Below are 21,871 nucleotides of genomic sequence, written 5' to 3' on the forward strand. Positions count from 1 at the left end.
TGTTTATAGCAACCACTATGGCACCGCGTGGTCAGTCTCATCATTCCTTGTCGCCACACCCACCCCCTCTGGATAGCTCTTCTCTTCCCCTAACTGGTGTTTCAGTACCTACTCTTAATAGCTCCACTCCTCTCCTTCCTGCTGTATCTCACCACCATCTCTCCTTCTCAGTCACCTCCCCAACCTCCACATCATTTCCTCTCATCCCCTTCAGCCTCTCAATACAACAGAACAAAGTAGTCTTCGCTATAGGACAGTGGACCTCTGTCATTCCTTTTCATTTGATGAACTCAATTAAAACCTACTTCCTTAATTTCTTTTACTGTAATAAAGAACCTTGAACCCTCAAATCTGGCTTTCAGTTATTGCAGCGAAATGGGCTGTCAAAATTCAGCATTTTGGTATGTGCTGTAATGGGATGCGCAGTGATGGTATGATATCCACAGGAGTCATATATTGGTTGGCATAATCTTTATTCATCAAAAAGAAAAGGCGAAACCTAACTTTCCCTAATACAAAGAGGGGTTTCCCTGCCTCAACAAAAACTAAGGATTCTGTCAGGATGTCTGTCCAAAGTAAATAGTCCACCGTTCTGTGCCCAAAACGTATTTCCATCCCTTACATTTTAACTAAAGCTGGTGTGACTGTTCTTGGTCCAGGAGAATGGCCCCATTCTCCTGGAAAATGATGTACAGCTCCTGTGGGTAAGGGAACCATTGCCTGAGGGAATGACTCGCTTCCCCTGTGTATAGTTCTTTTTCAAGATGTGAATTAAGGATCCAAATGGTGTAACCAAATAAAGTTCCAAAGTGTACAAACCAAAGTTCCAAAGAATACAAAGTTCTTAAATGTGTATTTATTTTATTTGTAGAGTGCAACCAGGCTCTGAGGGCATCCGGGTGCGTATTTTAGTTACAACATGATAAAGGCAGACAGAGCTTTACAATTACAGTATAAATTACAAATTAAAATTCAAGTTACAGTAATGGACATATATATAAAATGCAGTTACGGGGTGAGCAGAGAGTCAAATCCTATGTACAAGAAGTGAGGGGTGGCTAGTGCATAGGGGGTGGTTGGCTTGTAGATGAAGGGTCTTGGGTGGTTAGGCAGGCTTTGGCCATGTATTTGAAACTGTGGAAGGATGGTTCAGATTTTAGCAAGTTAGGGAGCGAATTCCAGAGTTTCGCCGCCATCACTGGGAAGCTGGATCCGCCAGATCTTTGAAGGTTGAAGCGTGGTATGGAGAGGCGGTTAGTCTGAGCAATTCTGCGGGGTCTGTTGGTGTTTAGGAGGGCGAATCTGTTGGCTAGGTAGGAGGGTGCTTAGTTGGATAAACATTTGTGAGTGAGGGAAAGTGTTTTTAGTGTAATTCGTTGAGGGACGGAAAGCCAGTGTAAATTACATCTGGTGTCTGAGATGTGTTGGTTCCTAGGGATGTTGAGAGCTGCTCTAATAGCATTGTTTTGGATGATTTGTAACTTGTTAAGGTTAAATTTGTTAATGCCCAAATAGAGGGCATTACAATAGTAATTTTTTGACAGCATGAGAGTCCTGGCAACTCTGACACAGTTGGCTGGTGAAAGGGAGGGGCGGCTAGCTGTAATGAGCTTACAAGTGTAAGTCGCTGCAGATGATACTGCATTTGTTTGTCTAGCCAGGGATAAAGTAGAATCGATGTAAATCCCTAACATTTTAGTGTCCTTAGAGGCCTTGATAGTGTTACCATCAATGATAAAGAAATTGAACTCAGGGGCCAATTTGGATAGTTTGTGCGGAGAGCCGAGAATGAGGAGCTGTCTTCTCGTCATTCAGACAGAGTCCGTGTTGCGCCATCCATGCTTGAATGACTTAGTAGATGGCATTCAGAGAGAGAGAGTCGGAAGCGTAGTCTCCTGAGATTGGAATGAGTATCTGGGTGTCGTCAGCATAATTAGTGTATGTGACACCCATATAGTCCAAAATATCAAATAGAGGTTTTGTGAACACGCTGTTCAATGTGGGAGAAACACAAAAACCTTGAGGTACCCCGCAGGTGACGGGTGCGGGTGATGCTGCTGCTAGGGGAGAGAAGACACGCATCGATTTGTTGTCCAGGAATTAACTGATCCAGGCTGTTGCTATATCAGAAAAATGAGCGGCTAGTTTAAGGTGTCGACACAGAATTTAATGATTGATGAGATCAAAAGCTGCAGATAGATCGAGAAGAAGTAGTAGAGCAAGTTTGTCCTTGTCTCTTAAGTCTTCGATCTGGGTTTTGAGGTCGATAAGGGCAGTTTCAGTTCTGTGTCAGATTGCCTTAGACCTCAGAGTTTATTGGATTTGAGATAGTCTTGAATCTGTAGGTATGCAGCTCGGTCAAGGATTTTTAGTAAGAACGGCACCGTGGTGATGGGACTGTAGTTAGTAGGTATATTGGCATTCAAAGTTAGTTTTCTTAGGAGCGGGATAACCCAGGCATCCTTCAAATTGTCCGGTACAATTCCCGTGCTGAAGGAGGAATTGATGAGAGTGGTGATGAATGGAGCTAGCTCGTGGGCCGCTTCCTTGATGATGGGTGCTGGGCAGAGGTCCCCTTGGCAGTTGGAGGGTTTGAGGCTATTGATAATATTTTCCACTTCAGTGATAGATAGGGGTGAGAAGCTGAATGGAGTCAAAGACTCAGGGATGGAGTTGTTTACAGTTGGGAGAGAGTTGGGTTGCAAGTTAGATTGTAGATTAGTCTGCTTCTCGTTAATTTTGACTTGTAGAGTGGCTATCTTCCCAAGGAGAGCAGTTTGGATATTAGTGCACCAGGTGCTATCTTTGATGGAAGTGTCAGGTGCAGTAACAGGGGTTTCCAATTCTTTCAAGATTTTGAAGAGTTCTTTAGTATTAGATTTAGCTTGCTCAATGCGTTTGTTGTAAGTCTCTTTTTTTGCCTGGAGTATAGCTTTCTTATAATGTAACGTAGGTAGGATGATACTAGATTTGTTAACTTCTGTGGGGTTACTCTTCCAATGTGATTCAGCGATTCGTTTTTCTTTACGAAGAATTCTTAGTTGGGGTGTAAACCAAGAGTTGAGATGAGCTCATGGTTCAGGTTTTCTCAGTTGGGATGGGGCAATGAGGTCAAGGGCTTTTAGCATAGTATGGTTGAAGGTGTCAACCAGGACAGTAGGGTCCGTGCTTAGTAACGCCTGTTCATTCAGGACTGGAAGGATGAGAGGGAGGAGTTTGTCACAAGTTATGTCGCACTTATTTCGTGTGGGAATAGCAGGTGCAACGTATGGAATGGAGCTGATGGTTCCAATTCGAGCCCTTGGGATCGAATAAATGAATCTGTTCACTTGGTCTAGCTCAGGCTTTTTCGAGTGCCAAGAGAATATCTCCCATGTCTTGCCTTTCAACTACTTCTCAGGATACTGAAGATAGTTTAGGCAAGAAGAGGTATTGTGCTTCTCTATCTTTGCCATTCTCCACAGATGCTTCACTTGAATTACTGCTTCTCAGGATACTGTACATAGGTTAGGCAAGAAGAGGTATTGTGCTTCTCTATCTTTGCCATTCTCCACAGATGCTTCACTTGAATTACTACTTCTCAGGATACTGTAGATAGGTTAGGCAAGAAGAGGTATTGTGCTTCTCTATCTTTGCCATTCTCCACGAATGCTTCACTTGAGCTATTATGTCTCAGGATACTGTAGATAGGTTAGGCAAGAAGAGGTATTGTGCTTTTCTGTCTTTGTCATTCTCCACAGATGCTTCAGTTGAGCTATTACTTCTCAGGATATTGTAGATAGGTCAGGCAAGAAGTGGTATTGTGCTTCTCTATCTTTGCCATTCTCCACAGATGCTTCAGTTGAGCTATTACGTCTGAGGATACTGTAGATAGGTTAGGTAAGAAGAGGTATTGTGCTTCTCTATATTTGCCATTCTCCAAAGATGCTTCACTTGAACTACTGCTACTCAGGACACTGTAGATAGGTTAGGCAAGAAGAGGTATTGTGCTTCTCTATCTTTGCTATTCTCCACTAAGGCTTCACTTGAGCTATTATGTCTCAGGATACTGTAGATAGGTTAGGCAAGAAGAGGTATTGTGCTTTACTGTCTTTGTCATTCTCCACAGATGCTTCAGTTGAGCTATTACTTCTTAGGATATTGTAGATAGGTCAGGCAAGAAGTGGTATTGTGCTTCTCTATCTTTGCCATTCTCCACAGATGCTTCACTTGAATTACTACTTCTTGGGATACTGCCGCTAGGTTAGGCAAGAAGAGGTATTGTGCTTTTCTATCTTTGCCATTCCCAACAGATGTTTCACTTGAATTACTACTTCTCAGGACACTGTAGATAGGTTAGGCAAGAAGAGGTATTGTGCTTTTCTGTCTTTGTCATTCTCCACAGATGCTTCACTTGAACTACTGCTACTCAGGACACTGTAGATAGGTTAGGTAAGAAGAGGTATTGTGCTTCTCTATATTTGCCATTCTCTACAGATGCTTCACTTGAATTACTACTTCTCAGGATATTGTAGATAGGTCAGCCAAGAAGTGGTATTGTGCTTCTCTATCTTTGCCATTCTCCACAGATGCTTCACTTGAATTACTACTTCTTGGGATACTGCCGCTAGGTTAGGCAGGAAGAGGTATTGTGCTTCTCTATCTTTGCCATTCTCCACAGATACTTAACTTGAATTACTACTTCTCAGGATACTGCAGATAGGTTAGGCAAGAAGAGGTATTGTGCTTCTCTATCTTTGCCATTCTCAACAGATGCTTCACTTGAATTACTACTTCTCCGGATACTGCAGATAGGTTAGGTAAGATCGGGTATTATGTGGGTATGGGTCCCAGACACGCACTTGGTTCTCTTGGGATTCTGTTGACCTGGTATACTAGCCTGCCAGGTACTGTGACTATGAAGATACCCTTGGAAGCATGTAACTCTACCTACTGTCGGTTCTCTGGCCAATCGTCCCAGCTTCCCTGACCTTTAAGGAAGGCTTACCGTTGAACTTTGTTTGTCTTCGGTTGCTTCCTGGCTTCGCGGCCACCTTCTGCTTGTTCCAAGGGCTGCGGCTGCTCTGCAGCTGCTCTGCTGCGGTTCACTGCTTCTGGGCTGTACGTCTTGGCCTGACCACGCACTCCTGCCTTCTCATTCTGCTGGATGCCAAGGCATCTGCTTCTCTCTGTCTTCAGACTACGGCAGACTGGTTAGGGGTGCCTATGCCGACGGGCACGCGTCCTGCTCTAGGCACTCTCATCATCCCAGCTCTTAGAGTGGAGTTCTAATCTCCTGCTTCCTCCTGGGAGGGTCTCTCTTTCTCTAGGAAGTCTTTCTTCAATTGTTATGTTCCATTCAGGTTTGTTTGACAAAAATAAACTAGTGCGTTTGTACTGGTTCAGTGAAGTATTCCACATTACTCCAAATTTCTACCTCTTCCCAGTATTACAATCATCCCAGTACTCAATGTTCTTCCTCGTCTGAGTGTTTCTTAGGGAAGTCAAATTTTCTATTCTGTAGATATACATGTAAGTGTGTGGGGTTTGTGAGGGGTCGGAAATGTGAGGCAGACAACTTTGTGAAGGATTTGCTACAAATGCCATTTTATTAAATCAGAAGTTTGGATAAAAGCCTCACCATCCCTACCCTGACGAGGAGTTCTCTGCCTAAAATAAACTAAAGGAAACACTCTAAAAAAGGATACCTGTCACTCATACTTATACATACAATAAATAAATGAGATAATGCATGGCAGCTCAAAGGCATCAACATTAGTACAACAATTGAGTTTGTAATGTAACAGCCTTCTCTCCTTATAACTTTGGTGAATGCCTCTTCCCCAGATTTAAGCAGGATTTTCTCCACAGTTCCAAAAAGAAACAAGGAAATCCTAATTTGCAACACATTTCCAACATAGCTCTTGGCAACTTCAACTTGTCAACAGAAAGTTACAATGCTCCATTGATTCAACAAAGAAAATATAAGGTTGTTTCTCTTCCTTGAACAAGTGTAAGATTTATCCTGTTGAAATAAATACCTTTTTTTATTTTGTCACTAGCAACAATAATTGTCTTGATCAGGATGATTTGCCACAACTGAAGGGTTCTAAAAAAATATATTTATCATTTTGCAGCTTCAATTTTTCAGGGAAAACAAGATTCACATTGGTCATTTGTAATACTTCTCTGCAAATAATGCTCCGCTCCCTCTGATTAATCTTTTCCAGAAGGGCAGCCTTTTTGCTACTCTTGTTTCCCCACTGCACAAGTAGCCAAATACTGACAAGGGTAGGATATTTTCCTGCTTCTCCCTTGGCATTAGCATTGTGGGGTTATACCAGCTTTTGCTATATGCTTTACAAAGTATGGGCAACACGTTTCACAACTTATGGACCTTTTCCGCTCTAACCACAAACAAAAGACCTCATACCTTGAGCAAGCCCCTATACGAATGCCATCATGTGATAAACCTAAACAACACAGATTAGCTTCTATGGAACCATAAAGATTACCTAATACAACCACGGTATCTGGAGCACTGATTAATGCCAGATCTGTAGTGGCTCATGCCACTGAAATAGCTGACATCCTAACCTATGATAACCTAGACCTCCTAGCGTTTACATAAACCTGGTTGCACAAGGCAGCAGGCCCAGCCCTCACATTAGCTATTCCAGAGGATTATCATTTAATGAGAATGGACAGACCGAATGCCAGAGGAGGTTGCTTAGCCATTATTGCTAAAGCTAATCTCGACCTAAGACTATCAACTCTACCTCCACTAAAATCATGTGAACTGTTCACTGCCAAACTGCCCATATCCCCCTGTCACACCGTAACTATATACCTAATATATAGGCCACCAGGACCTAGTGGAATATTTGAAGAGGACCTATCTAGCCTCCTAGCAAATAACACCAAAGACTCCTCTCAAATACTTATTCTGGGCAACTTTAACATAGGATTCAATGATCCAGAGGACAAACAAGCCCAAGCAATAGCAACCATGCTCGCTGAACACGGCCTAAATCAAAAAAGTCCTCTCTCCAACTCATGACAAAGGAAGGACCCTACACTGGGTAGCCACCTTGAACTGTCCCACTGCCATTACTAAAATTACCCCCCAACCATGGACTGACCACCAACTTAATCAACTTCTGCCTAACCCTGGACAAACAAATAGCCAAAGATAAAATGATAACTCCAATCCTGATACTCTGGTCGATCTCTAGAACAATACTAGGATTAAGGCCCTTGACATCATTGCGCCTGTTAAGCTACGCAAGAGTAAACAGCAGTGCCTGGTTTACCCCCCACTTTAAAGAACTAAGATTGCAAAAGAGAAAATTGGAAACTCTATGGCGACACTCCCCGACAGACGAAAATACATTGCAATTAAAACTCTTGGCAAATAATTGCAAGAAAGAAATTATCTGCACAAATAAAAGATCTTTTCAACGAAAGAATCTCAAATGCCAGTTCCAATACTAAGGAACTGTTTGTGATCCTTTGGGAATTAGAATCACCCATACCGCCTCTTGACAACTTACCCAAAGACAAACAATAGTGCACCAGCATCCAGAACGCCTTAGCTAACAAAAGAACAACACTGCAAACCAGAATTGCCTTAATAAAATCCTCCTTGCCAGCTACTGAGATGTTAACTACCATCCCTACTAATGACAAGCCTAGTTTAGCACCATTTAAATTCACTAAAGTATCAATTCAGGAAAGTGAAAAAATTATCGCATCCCTGAAGCTGTCTGTGTAATGGTGACAACTGCCCTGCCAAACAATTAAGGATGCTGCAAGAGATTTAGCCCCTTTAATCTCTAAACTAATTAATGCTTACTTTTCATCCAATACTGTCCCAAGCAACTTAAAAGAGTCCTGGTTTCTACCCCTTCTTAAGAAACAAACATTAGACCCGCCCATCCTGACCAATTATAGGCCCATTACCACAGTCCCCTTACTCCTCAAGATAATAGATACAGTAGCCTATCTTAAGATTCAGAATTATCTTGAGCCTAACCAGCTTTTGGGCTCCCGCCAATCCGGATTCAGACCTCAACATGGTACGGAGATGGCCTTAATTGACCTCAAGGCACAAATTGACTAGCTAAACGATAAAGGAAATACTGCCATGTTGCTCCTCCTTGATCTGTCGGCAGCCTTCGACTTGGTGGACCACACAGTTTTATGCAAACACCTAGCATCGGCTGCCCACTTCTCGAGTGAAGCCATAGCCTGGGTCCAGTCATTCCTGGACAACAGAACTATGCAAGTCTTCTCCACCGCAGCATCGGCAGACCCAATCCAAATATCATGTGGTGTCCCACAGGGCTCTTGTGCCTCGCCAACTATGTATAATATTTTTAACAAGCCCTTATTTGACAAATTGGACAGACTGGGTGTCACCTACACGAACTACGCAGACAACACCCAGATCCTCATTCCCCTTTCGGGCAATTTCGTCTCTGATACGGCCTTGGTAAACGAAATATACATCCTCATTCAGGCATGGATGGCAACTCATGGCCTCTGTCTGAATGACGATTAAATAGAGATCCTGATCCTTGGCTCCGCCACCAATCTAAATAAACTTGACACTCATTATTCTGCCTTCAACATCGATGGCAACATAATTTCAGTAGCCAAAGAAGTGAAGAACATCAACCCGCCCTACTAGAACGGTCAACTCCCACTGCTTACAAATACCTAGATTCAGGTTAAAAAAAACTGGCGGAAACAAACAGCTTTTCTGTAAAATCTGCCCAACACTGGAATGCATTCCACTTCAGCTTAGAATAGATCTGTCTCACTACAGCTTCAGACGCAACACTCAACTGGTTACGATCTAACGACCACTGTGACTAACTGACCTGCACTAGCCCGGAACCGGCGCCCGCTTATAACCTTGTACCAGTTCCTCACTGTATTTTATTTGACACTGTTATTAATGTATGTGTGTACTCTACCTTTATCTGTCTTTACTTTGTAACTAAGCTTTAAAGGCATGGTCTAGTAAAAATTTTTATTTCAAAAATAGATAGCCCACATTAAAAAAAAAATACTAGCATCCTCCGTTTTAAAACTTCCTATGTAAAATTTTGAGATATTTAAGCTCAAAAGCAAGCACAAGGGCGCCGCCATTTTGTGAAATGGAGGCCCTCCTGTGCTGGCTTTTGCGGCACTAATGAAGGAAAAGCCAGCCAGCTGTAGTAAACAAAGTCTACCGCTGGGTGGCTTTCCCTTCATTAGTGCCGGGACTCGGAGGACGCGGACCGGAGACCAGAGCAGGAAAGCTGCAGCTGAATCTCGGTAAGTGCTATTTATTTTTTTTACAAAAAATAAGCACTAGCTGCGGTTTTTTTTCTAAGTTTTCCGGGCTGGAGGAGCCCGGAAAAATTAGAAATAAAACCGCAGCTTTAAAAACGTTGTATTTATGTTTGCGGTCGCTTTTGAAGCGACCGCAAACATAAATACAACGTTGTGTTGGAAAACGCTGCGGTTTTAAAACCGCAGCGTTTTCCAACACAACCGTGTTGTGTCTGCCTGAATCTGCTTTTCCATTTGGGGCTCTCGGGCTCCCGGAGCCCGAGAGCCCCAAATGGAAAAGCAGATTCAGGCAGACACAACGCGGCATTGCAGAAAACAACCGCGTTGTGTCTGCCTGAATCTGCTTTTCCATTTGGGGCTCTCGGGCTCGGAGCCCGAGAGCCCCAAATGGAAAAGCAGATTCAGGCAGACAACGTCGCATTTCCCAATTGGGGCTCTCGGGCTCCCCACGGGGAGCCCGAGAGCCCCAAATGGGAAATCAGCTGCAGGTAGAAACACTACGCGGCATGTAAACATAACCGCGTGTGTTTCTGCCTGCTGTGGCTTTCACTTTGGGTCTCCGGTGCTCTGCACCGGAGACCCAAAGTGATAGCCACAGCAGGCAGAAACACACGCGGTTGTGTTGGAAAACGCTGCGGTTTTTCGTTCCAAGTTTCTCAGGCTCCTCCGAGCCAGAGGAGCCTGAGAAACTTGGAACGAAAAACCGCAGCGTTTTCCAACACAACGTTGTATTTATGTTTTTCCAGCCCGGAAAACTTAGAAAAAAAACCGCAGCTAGTGCTTATTTTTTGTAAAAAAAATAAATAGCACTTACCGAGATTCAGCTGCAGCTTTCCTGCTCTGGTCTCCGGTCCGCGTCCTCCGAGTCCCGGCACTAATGAAGGGAAAGCCACCCAGCGGTAGACTTTGTTTACTACAGCTGGCTGGCTTTTCCTTCATTAGTGCCGCAAAAGCAAAAGCCAGCACAGGAGGGCCTCCATTTCACAAAATGGCGGCGCCCCTGTGCTTGCTTTTTCGAATTTTGAGCTTGAATAGCTCAAAATTTTACATAGGAAGTTTTAAAACGGAGGATGCTAGTATTTTTTTTTTAATGTGGCCTATCTATTTTTGAAATAAAAATTTTTACTAGACCATCCCTTTAAGTATCCTTATTTTGCTGTGCCCAGTTACCTAAGGGTTTGGTGCGCCCTACAAATTAATAAACAAACAAACAAACAAACAAACCTTTCATTATCCCCCTTTTACCTTTGGCAATATCTGTTGGATTTTAATTTCTTTGCTTCTAGTCTCTATTGGCTTGGGCAATGGTTGTATGTATTAGCTCATATTAATATCGCCCCATCGGGTTGCTGCGTATTCCACAAACTCACACGCTTAAAATTAAATTGCTTTTGTCAAATATGGCTTTTGCTGCTTTTTAATAGTTCGGTATTCAAAATCACTTTCATGACTACTTTCAATTATATGCGAGTGTTGATTACTTGATGAACGCCTGCCTTGAACATGAGAGCAGGTACGGAGCGCTGTGGTGTCACTACCAGTCTGTGAACTCACCGGGTAAGATGTGCACGTCTGATCCCTTCCGTGTTCGCAGGAATTTTGCTTCTGTGACTTCTTGCAACCTGCAACCTGCTACTTATGGTCCACTGTCACCCGTGCCACCTGCAACCGGAGCTCCTTTTGCACCTGAGGCCCTCTGGTGCACGCCAGCCACCGGAGACAGCCTCCTTGGAAGGAGAGCTTCCCTCGCTTTCGCTTCCCGCTGCACAGCCTCTGCAGAAGAGGTCTGCAGTGGGCAAGCTTCCCTCTTGCATGCTGCCCGCTGCGCATCCTCTGCACTTCAGGATTCTGGAGGCACAGACCCTCTCTGGACCGGCATCTGGTTTCTGGCTAGCAGTGGTCCCGGTGTCTTCTCACTCCTCCAGCTTCTGCACTTGCTGCCTGCATGAATCAACAGCTTCCTGCTCACTCTGCTTCTGCTTCTCTTCAATGACCTGCACTTAAGGGGGGCATTTAAGCCTCTCAGTATCCTTCACGTGTGAGCCATTTCTATTAACAATCTGACCACTCCTCTGGTATTTTTTAGCCCTCTTCTTCGATGCAGTACTTAGGGAATTTTGGGACTTTAAATCCCTAGTGAAAATGTTTGTTTGGTTTGATTCCCAATAATATTCTAATAATAATAATAATAATAATAATAATAATAATAATAATAATAATAATAATAATAATAATAATAATTTATTGTGATTTAGTCCAAATATTAGAACTTTACACAAAACATTACAGTGTTCCAGAAAAGGTAATAAAACAGAACAATAATTTTATAATTATACAAAGTTACAAAAGTACAAAACCTCATAAAACTTCATATTTCTTCACACTGTAAGAATACATGTAAAATAGGAATCTCTAGAATCTCTAATACAATTATACTGGTGTACACATATCTAAAAAGCACATTATCAGTGCGTCCCATGTAAATCAATTTCAACAACAGTAAGACAGTAAAACAGGTCTAATCGATTCAGCCAAACTAAATTAAGTTGGTGGCAATCATTTTCTAACCTGAATCCACACTCTGTACAGGGCAAGTTGGGAAGATATTGTATATGAGTTAAGACAGTAGACCCAAAAGGAATCTCCAACAATACTCTCATAACTATGGACAAGTTTTCCCAATAAATTCATATACAGTGGACCCAATGTCTGGCAGTTTCCAGGGTGCTTGGATTCTTACAGATACGGCAGGTCCTATCATTTAAAACTAAGCCCTGTTGGACACCCGTAAAACCGAGGACCTGAAGTTGGTTTGTTCGAAGCCTTAGCAGGAAATCTCTTACTGCCGGATCAGGGCATAGTAATAGATAGGGCTGCGTTCTCCTGTGCCTGTGTATTTACATTAACCACAGTGTCATACCCTTTCAATCTTTCAAGATGAGAGACGTTTTCACACCAGTCCCAGTGATTTAGCTTACGCATAAAATATTTTTTCAAATGAATAAATGGTCACATTTTTTTTCTGCGTAAATCCAACCAATCTCAAGGAAAAGTGATTCATTCAATGTTTTAAAGTTATCTCCCCGCTTAACCTTCTCGACATCATAGTTATTTCCCACTATCGCAAGCAGTTTTCATTTCAGTGCAGAAACAGATTTTAAGTAGAATACTCCCCGGGCACGCAAGACCATACCTCTCAAAGAAGTTAGACCTAGCTCAAGTCTCAGGTATTGCATGGAGTATGATGGACCCAGACATAACAATGCTCGCCAATATTGAACTTCTAGGATATTGAGCCAATTTAAGTCCTGCATAGCTAACGCTTCGAGGCCATAGAGTATTGCTGGGACAAAGCACTGCTGATATAACTTTATAGTGCCTGCCAAGCTAAAACCTGCATTCCCTCTTGAGAATTTGCACACCTGTAGTGTTAATATTTTAGCTCGTCTTTTTTACATGCAATTATACTATTGTAATTAGAGGTTATATCAATCTCCAAGCCCAAGTAAGGGTAGGAATCAGCAAACTCGATCAAACCCAAGCTAAATTCAATACCCAGCCGGATGGAGCCCTTACTACTGATCCACATTACCTTAGTCTTTCTCAAGTTAATGGCCAAGCCCAGATCAGAGGAGTACTGTGCAAGTTCCTCTAGCAAGCTCTTGACGCCCGATGTGGTTCTGTCGAACAGTATCAGGTCATCTGCATAGAGCATACCTACCATTGGAATTGGCCCCAACCTAGGGGGGCAATTTGACCTTAATCCCATACGAAGGAGTAAGTCAGAGATGTAAAGATTATACAACATAGGCGCAGCTACACATCCCTACTTTACTCCCATTTTAATAGTAATAGGTTCAGTCACAGCACCTTTGTTGTTGAGTCTTACCTTGGTGCTGTTTTCACTTTGTAGTGCTTTTAAGATCTGAACTAACCAGTCGGGACAATTAAGGCTGATCAACTTGGACCAAAGTTTCTCTCTTATGACCTGGTCAAACGCGCTAGTGAAATCGACAAATAGCATATATAGAGTAGAATCCTTGTTGCTCATTGTGGTATTAATCAATGAATCTAGCACTCTGATGTTATGAGTGGTGCTAGCCCCTGGTCTAAATCCCGTCTGGGCATGATGAAGAACTTGTTCAGCAACTATCCAGGACTCCAGCTCTCTAAGCACCAGTGTCGCAAAAACCTTGCCCCGTAGCATCCAACATGGACAAAAGTCGGTAATTGGTTACTTCCCTAAGTTCACCTTTCTTGTGAACCAGGATCAAAACCGACTTTTGCCATGTCGCCGGCACTGTGCAAGAGCGACAGACCCAGGAAAAGAGAGTTAGAAGAATCTGAGCCCAGTTATCTGGTCTTTTTTCAAGACAGAGTTTGCTAGGCCGTTTGGACCAGGTGCATTAGATCTCTTAGATTTTAAAATGACTTCTTTTATACTTTTAAAGTTCATAGGGAGTGGCCAAGGTTCTGCATATCCCGTGTTACGATGAGAGTAAATGTTAGGATTGTAAAACTTACTCTTAACATGTTGTACCCACTGATCAGAGGGGATTGGATTTATTATTTTCTTTAACAGATCACCACCAGTCCCGGTCAGTGTTTGCCAGATTTTAAGAGCATCTCTACTGCCAAGGATCTGGATACATTTTTCCCATCTCCCTCTTTGTTGTAGTTTTTGATAGTGATAGAGCCAGGTATGGTACTGTTGTTTGAGAAACTTTATACGAACACCTATCTCGTAAAAGATTACTAAAGGTTAACCTGCCCCTCTGCAGTCCCTGAGTTCACGTCTCAATTGCCGTTTACGATCCCGGATGTTTATATCAAATGTCATTCTACTCTTACTCCCCCACTTTATCTTTGGCGCTGATTTCCCCCCGGCAACCATCTGGATCAATCCCCCAATCCACTCTTCAATGGCCTCAGGGTTTTTGCCCCAAAGAATCTGCTTTATACAGCATTGCATGGGAAAAGCAAACATATTCAGCCTCTCAATATTCTTCTCAGACCAACGGATCCTGTTCCCCGCCCGATTGACAACCACATTACTGCAAGGGCACAGCTCCTCCTGTCCAGCAGGGCCAGTCATAACTAATACGGCCAATGAGTGGTCACTATAAGAGTTCGATACCATCTGTAAAGGAATATCATAAGGATCAGTTATCAAACTTGATTGAAAAGAGGAATGGAGTTCTTTTAAGCCGTTATTATTCATAGATTTCCATTCACTGTACATTTGGGCGTTAGGGAGGTTTTTCGCTTTATAAGTCTACAGGATTCTGGAAGGGTTTTTATTTCTCCTGATGCTTATGACTTTGTGATTATTCTCACCCATATTTATATGTTTAGTTTGTGGAACAAAAAGATGGTTATTACAACAAGCCATTACATACTTTGGCACTGAGGAGATATCCTACCTAGACTTGTCCTTGGCCTCAAGCCCAGGGATCGTATCTCTCCAGCTCTGAAATCCCCTCATTGGCTCCCAGTGGCAGCAAGGATCATGTTCAATACCCTTTGCAATGTCCACCAGGCTTTCTGGGGCCTGGTCCACACTACCTCCAACTCTTTGTTCTTAAATATCAGCTTTCTCGAGCTCTCCACTCTTCCACCTCCAACTCTCTGAGGGTCAGTCGCTTTTTCAAGCAAAGAGTTGGGGGCAGATCTCTTTCCTCGGCTGTGGCCTCCCTCTTGAACAGCCTCTCTGCCTCTCTGAAACTTGAGCAGAACCATCTCCGGTTCCAGAAGCACCTCAAGAACGTTCTCTTTGCTTCTGCCTTCTCTCTTCCTCTCCCTTGCCGATCACCTGCATGTTCCATGCACTGGGCACCTGGTCATCCTCTGAATTCGGGCCCAGTTCCCTGCCTGACCGGCTGCAATCCTGCACTGCCTCTTGGCTCCGCTGCACCTGTGGTCTGTATCTTTAACCCTACAGTCCCCTCCCCCGCACTTATTTGCCACCCTCTGGCTGCACTTAAGAGTACCCACAGTTGCCACCCGTTGGTTGCACTCTTGTTTTTTCCTTTGTCCCGCACTTCTCCATCCTCCCCCTACCCTCAGCACTTCTTCCCTTCCTCCTTCTCTGCTCTTGCATAATCTGAATGACACAAGGCCTAGTAGGATTGTTGTTTTGTCCTCCTTTTGTTTCCTACTCCTTTTCTTGCCGTGCCTAGAAACACTTGTGTACAGGCACGTTATACATGCCACATCATATCATACAAATAGTGCACTGCATTTTGGCCCTATTTAGGACCTACACGCAAGCTCACTCTTATCAAATACATCATTAATTGCCAGAATTGTGAAAGAAGTGTAAAGTTCATGATATCAACGAGAGGCATTATGAGAGAAACAAGAAAAGGCAAAGCTAGAGTCTGAAGGCAGTATAGTTGCACAGTACCTCTCCTTCGGATTGCACCCCGACCACTCGTCCATTTTCCATAATGATTTTGTCCACCGGCTTGTTCAACATGTAAATACCCCCGTATATGGAACTTAGCCTAGGAACAAAAGATCAAGGTTAAAAGAGACAATTTCTAGGTTAGTTTAAAATACCTCTTGAAAGGAAAGTGTAAGATACTTGAAAACATCTTATTTAAAGGTCAAGGCAACAAACATTGACAAAATAACTAATAACTCTTATGTATTAAGTTTATTTTCAATAAAGCATTATTTCGTTATGACGCTAAGTCGAAAGTAATATTGATATGTTAATGCCATCTGAATGTATTGTGCTAGTACAACCAATAGTGTTCAATCCTGAAGAATTTTCTTTTGATTTACTTTTCATTGAACTGAAAGAGAAGAATTTGTAGTGCCTTATTTGTGTTGTAACCGAGGGAGAAGCCTAAGCCTTCCTTTTATTTGATGGCCACGTTTTTGCTATCACAGAAGTAGGGAGGAAACCAAAGGGGAATGTTGGGGCCGGTGGAAAATAATCTCAAGACTGATTATGGGTTACCAATCTCTCTAATAGGAGGAGAATGAGGCCTCTCTCCAAGGCCTTAGATCACAGGGCAGCGTTCACAGCAGACATCTCTCTCCATCTGCTAGGGCCTGGAACCGCTTATCCTCTTCACCAGGGGTCACAGGAGGAAGGCCCCAAGCTTTGACTTTCCATTTCCGCCAAGAAGTGCAGAGGGTCTGTGGTGGCATTAAGCTCAGGCTTCCATTTTCAGAGCTTCTAAGACTTATCAGCTTGCCCTCTCCTTCCAGCCTCTCCAGACTAGCACTGCTTCCTCCAGACAGCAGTCCTTCCAGGGTCATACCTCCAGCAGCCTCCCCTTGTACCAAAGGAACATCATCAGTCACGCAGCTTCCTCCGGGTCTAAGACACTGAATGACTTAGCCCAACCAATTTTATACCCGTCCGGCTCTGGTGCAATGACCCTGATTGGTTTGCTGCTAGTCTCTTTGATATCTCCCTCCCTGGCATTGATAAGACACGGTGATTAACTAATTTCCTCTTATCATCTATTTATTGATTGGTTCTTGGTATTGCCCAATGTGTGTGTGAATTACCTCCCCTCTAGCCTGCAACTGAGAGGTTTCTAGGGTGTTTGTGCCATATAGTGCCAGTTTGGAAATCCCTTGCTGCTTCTCAGCATCTCTGCCGTGTTCCACGGTACTTGGTGCTGTGGAGGATCAGAAGAAGGACATAGACACGGTAAAGGCATGTTCTTACTGTGAAGTTTATTTAAAGTAAAATAACTATGGGGAGTCCTCTGCCTATCTTTCTAACTAAAGTGCTTGTCAGTCCAAATGAATGTCCAAAAATAAATCCGCCCTGTGTCCCAATCCAAGCTATCTGACCCTACAACTATTATAACTTACTAAGGTCAAGAGAATGACTCCCTTCTCCTGGTGCTTGTATTTTGTCAAAGGTTTCTTCTCACTTCTCTTACTCCTTTTGGTAGACCAAATGCAATTTTTTATTTATTTATTGTTTGCTTGTTAGGTGCTTATACAATAAGACAATACTGTTTCAAAGCGCCCACAGGGCAAGGTACGGAGCAGGGCTGGCAGGTACATTGCAATACATAACAACAGAACATCATTTTAGGGCAAGGGGGGAATGAGGACGAACCTAATATGCCTTGTGAGTATTCAGAAAGTGCAAGTGGAGCAAGGAAGAAGGCAGGGGGTAAGTGCTGGGGAGTATGAGCTCATTGGTGAGCCACAGATGAAGTGCTTGAGGTGTTGAGTGCATCACAGCCTGGAGCTGCGAGGGGTGTAAGTACGAGTCTCCAGGCCGGAGGGTCTAAGTGCAGAGGATAGACAAGCTGGGCCAACTGGGTGGGGAGGTCAGGGCCCTGAGGATGCATAAGGGCCCAGAACACCAATCGCAGCAACTGTGGGATTAGCAGGGGAGAGAAGAAGGGAAGGAGAAGGTAAACAGGAGAGTCTTAAGGAGCTTCCGGAATTTAAGAAGATACTGCTCAAGGCGCAGAGGGAGGGGGAGGCTGTTCCATAGGAGGGAGTGAGCAGAGGAAAGCAAACAACCACCTGCCCTCTGTTTAGCAAAACGCTTTACACAGAGAGAGTTGGAGCCAGAGGAGCATAGTGGTCTAGAAGGAGAGTATTTAGTAAGATAGGGTTGAAGATAGTGTGGTCCCCGGGCCCAGACCACCTTGTGGATGATGCAGAGGGATTTGAATTTAATCCGTGCAGAAACAGGCAGCCAGTGGAGACTTTTTAGAGCAGCAGAGATGCGGTACTTGGGCCTAAGGACAAGGATAAATCTCACTGCCCTATTATTGATTAGCTGGAGGGGGACGCAGAGTGGAAGATGGTAGATTCAGGAGGAGGCTTTTGCAATAGTCAAACCTAGAAAGAACCAGTCTCTTATCATCCAATGTATCAAGTGATGTCGTTCTTTTGAGGGGTTAGTAATTCCCTTCTCCTTATTCTTCGTGGTCTCACTTCCCTTCCTCTATTCAATAGTTTTGCCATTAGTACTGGGACGAGTTTAGCTTAATTTATAATGAGTCCCGTCTGGTTTGCCCAGTATTCCCATTCCCTGTTTTACCTTCTGACTTCCGGAACAACGTAGGCGGTACATGCAAACCCTTTGATTCTCTTTCCTTCTCGGCGTCGCTCTGCAACTTGCTCTTCGTGACGTCTCCATCCTGAATGTGCCGTTCTCATCTTTGGGACGTAATGGGGATTGTGATTTGGACTGGGTGCCTGCTTACTTCCCTGGATGGTCTCTGCGCTGTTGTACGATCAGATTGCCCACCACTCTGATTCTGTGGTCATGCCACCACCACTCTTTCTCATCTGCCTTGCCTGTCTTTCTTCCACTCTCGCTCGCCGGTTGCTCTGCATTTCCGATTCTGTGCTGGAGCAGCTCTGTTGCACATTGGCTCTGCGGTCTCCCAGAAACCCAGTTTCGTCTGCTCTGTTACACACATAGAGCTTTCCCTGCATCTCTCTCTCGGCTCTCTGCTCTCCGCCTTCTCTTTGCTCTCTTTCACATTGGCTCTGCGTTCTCCTAGAGCCCCACCTTCTTCTGCTCTGTTGCGCACAGGGATCTTTCCCTGCGCCTCTCGGGACTTCACTCTCAGCCTCCTCTCTGTCACTTGTTGGTCTTGCATCCCTTTTCAGCCTCCTCACTGCAGTTCATTGTAGACTTGAATTTAAAGGGATATCTCCATTTCTTGTTACTCATAATATAACTTCACGTTATCTTCATGAGTTTGATAACAGTTTGGTATATTGTAAAAATTCATATAAGCCACTACACAGAGGCCATCAGGGAGTTCCTCACAGGAACGGGAATCCTTGGGCCTCATTCCGAGTCAGGCGGTAGGGGATACTGGGCACCGGTAAGGAGACCGGTGCCGGTATTCCCCTACCACCCGATTCCGAGGTCCCCTAACGGGACCCGTAAGGTACGTTTGGCCGGACCAAACGTACCTTATGGGACCCGTTAGGGGACCAGGGCGCAAATAACGGGCTTGCCATTCACGAGCCCGTTATTTGCGCCCTCCCCATTCCCATTGAGCCCTATGGGGGCTCAAATGGGAATGGGGAATGGTTTGGTCAAACAGGATTTACCGGTCCCTCCAAGGTCGAAATGGACCGGTAAATCCCCATTGAACCAAACCGGAGTCGGTACCGGTATGGGAGGCAGCCATGGAGCTAATTGCTCCAAGGCTACCACCATACTCGGAATGACCACCGAAGTGTCATTCAGATCGCGCAAGTGCAGGGGAAGGAGGAGGGGCAAAGTACGGTGTGGGTGGGGGGAGAGGACAGTGCAGTACATGGGGTAGATAGAATAAATAACAATAAGAGAAGTACGGCCAGCTGGTGGCAAGTGCAAGGGTAAGTGCAGATATCAGGTGTCAAGTGCTGGTGGGGGACTGTAGGGGTACAGAAAACCGTCCCCAAATGTGGGAGTTGCCAGGGAGGCAGATCAGGTGTGCAACTGGCGGGGGAGGGAACCTTGGCCCGATATCAGAGGGTGGCCAGGTAACCAGTGCAGTTTCAGCCAGGAGTTCAGCATGGGAGATGAGGGGAGAAAGCAGAAGCAAAGTGGATGGGTTTGAGGTGCTTCCGGAAGCGGAGATGGTTCTCCTCAAGTTTCAGGGAGGCAAGGAGGCTGTTCCAGAGAGAGGCCTCAGCCGAAGAAAGAGATCTACCACCAACTTGTTGCTGAGAAGCGACTGACCCTGAGGGAGTCTGAGGCGGATGAGCGAAAAGCTCAAGAAGGAAGATATTTATGAAGAGAGAGTTCAAGGTATTGGGGCCCCAGGCCCCAGAATGCCTTGTTAGCAAAGTATACCCCATGTAGGCGTTCCTTGATGGCCATATTGGCCCAAATCCAAATCCAGCTGTTCTGCTTTGTTTGAAACAATGGGGGTCATTCCGAGGTTGGAGGTAAGGGAAAAACGATGCCGGTAAAGAATTACCGGCATCGATTACCGCTATGGGCTATTCTGACCAACCAGACCGCTATTTACGGCACCGTAAAGTACGATGCCGTAAATAGCAGTCTAGGGTCGCGTGCGCGACACACCATGCCGATATTAACGGCATGCCGTAAACCGGAGCTGATCCCAAGTAATGCGGACATGCAAATAACGGCCTTCTGAAGTCTGAAAAGTACCTTACCGGCATGGAGTAAATACCGGCATCTCTGAGAAGGTGTTAAGAACCCTGAGCAGTATTTCCAAGAGCCACAGGTGCACACACTCAGCACAGGTGGAGGCATTGGAGTCTGGCACAGCACAAAAGGAGCACACCAACACACCACACCCCCTCCCACACCAAGATGATACCAATAGTAGTAGCATTACTGGAGCTGGAGGCCCTGCTTGCAAGGCAGCAACAACAACAACAAGAGCAACAACAACAACCACAGCCCCCACCACAGAGGATACACAGGAGGAGAAGGAGGGTGCGACAGTCCCAGCATGCCCCACCAGTGCAGCCACCGTTACCACGGCGGCAGCCCCCAAACCCTCGCATCAGAGCCACCCCCTTCAACCTAACACCAGAGGAGATCCACACCCTGTACCGGCTTGACCGTGACACCATCACCACCATAGTGGACCTGATACATGACGACATAGTGAGCCTCATAGAAATGCCCCCCTCTACTGAAGGTAGTGTCTGTGCTCCACTTCCTTGCCACAGGCACCTACCAGCACACAGTGGAGCACATGCATGGCATATCACAACCCTTATTTTCCCGGATACTGAACCAAGTGCTGGATGCCCTCCTCAAGCACACAAGGGACTACATATCCCTACCACGGACACCCCAGGAGTTATTCGATACAAAAGTTGCCTTCCATGCACTGGCAGGCATGCCAAATTGTATAGGTGCCCTTGACTGCACCCACGTGGAGTTGGTGGGCCCGCATGCCATGGAGGTGGCATATCGCAACCGCAAGCAATACCACAACATCAACGTGCAGATGGTATGCAACGCCAGCAAGATCATCACACATTGCTGTGCCCGATATCCAGGATCAACTCATGACTCTTTGGTCCTGCGGAACTCCACGCTACCACGCTATATGGAGCGACATGCTGGACGACGTGCCTGGCTGCTTGGTGAGTTGCCTGACTGGGCCATGGCAGTGCATCGGGGTTGTGAGGTGGGTGCCTGCACACTCCACCTGGGTGGGAAGGGGGGGAGATGCATACTCCACCTGGGTGGGAAGGGGGGGATGCATACTCCACTTGGGTGGAAATGTTGACGCCAGTGCACGATGTGCACCTCACCGAACACTGTGCTCCAGAGCCAGTGAAATGGCACATGACTACCAAATCCCACAGTGATGAAGTAAGGCCGGCACCTAACACTACATGACTAACAGGTGACCAGGCCACATCCCACAACACATGCACCACTCTTCGGCGGCCCTCACACACGGTAAGGGCATCTAGCACTATGCACTGCATATGCACTATGTCGCTGCCTCCAGCATATCACCACACAGGACAGTCATCCCTGGGAGTGCATTGAACTGAGCCTAACGGGGATACCAAAGCGTGTCACTGGTTCCGCACACCCATAGGAGTGCTGCAA

General features: G+C 45.1%; 1 protein-coding gene across 2 annotated transcripts in view; it reads right to left on the reverse strand.

Annotated features, from left to right (window-relative positions):
• Positions 1-21,871, reverse strand: part of LOC138566244 (rab GDP dissociation inhibitor alpha-like) — a 398,413-nt gene that overhangs the window by 75,221 nt on the left and 301,321 nt on the right. For both annotated transcript variants that reach the window (XM_069643321.1, XM_069643322.1), the window contains exon 7: positions 15,728-15,827. In XM_069643321.1, coding sequence (XP_069499422.1) covers positions 15,728-15,827 — 100 coding nt within the window. The remainder of the gene's footprint in view (positions 1-15,727; positions 15,828-21,871) is intronic.

The sequence above is a fragment of the Ambystoma mexicanum genome, chromosome 2p (genome assembly GCF_040938575.1).
Source record: "Ambystoma mexicanum isolate Mex_15411 chromosome 2p, UKY_AmexF1_1, whole genome shotgun sequence".
Lineage (NCBI taxonomy): Eukaryota > Metazoa > Chordata > Amphibia > Caudata > Ambystomatidae > Ambystoma > Ambystoma mexicanum.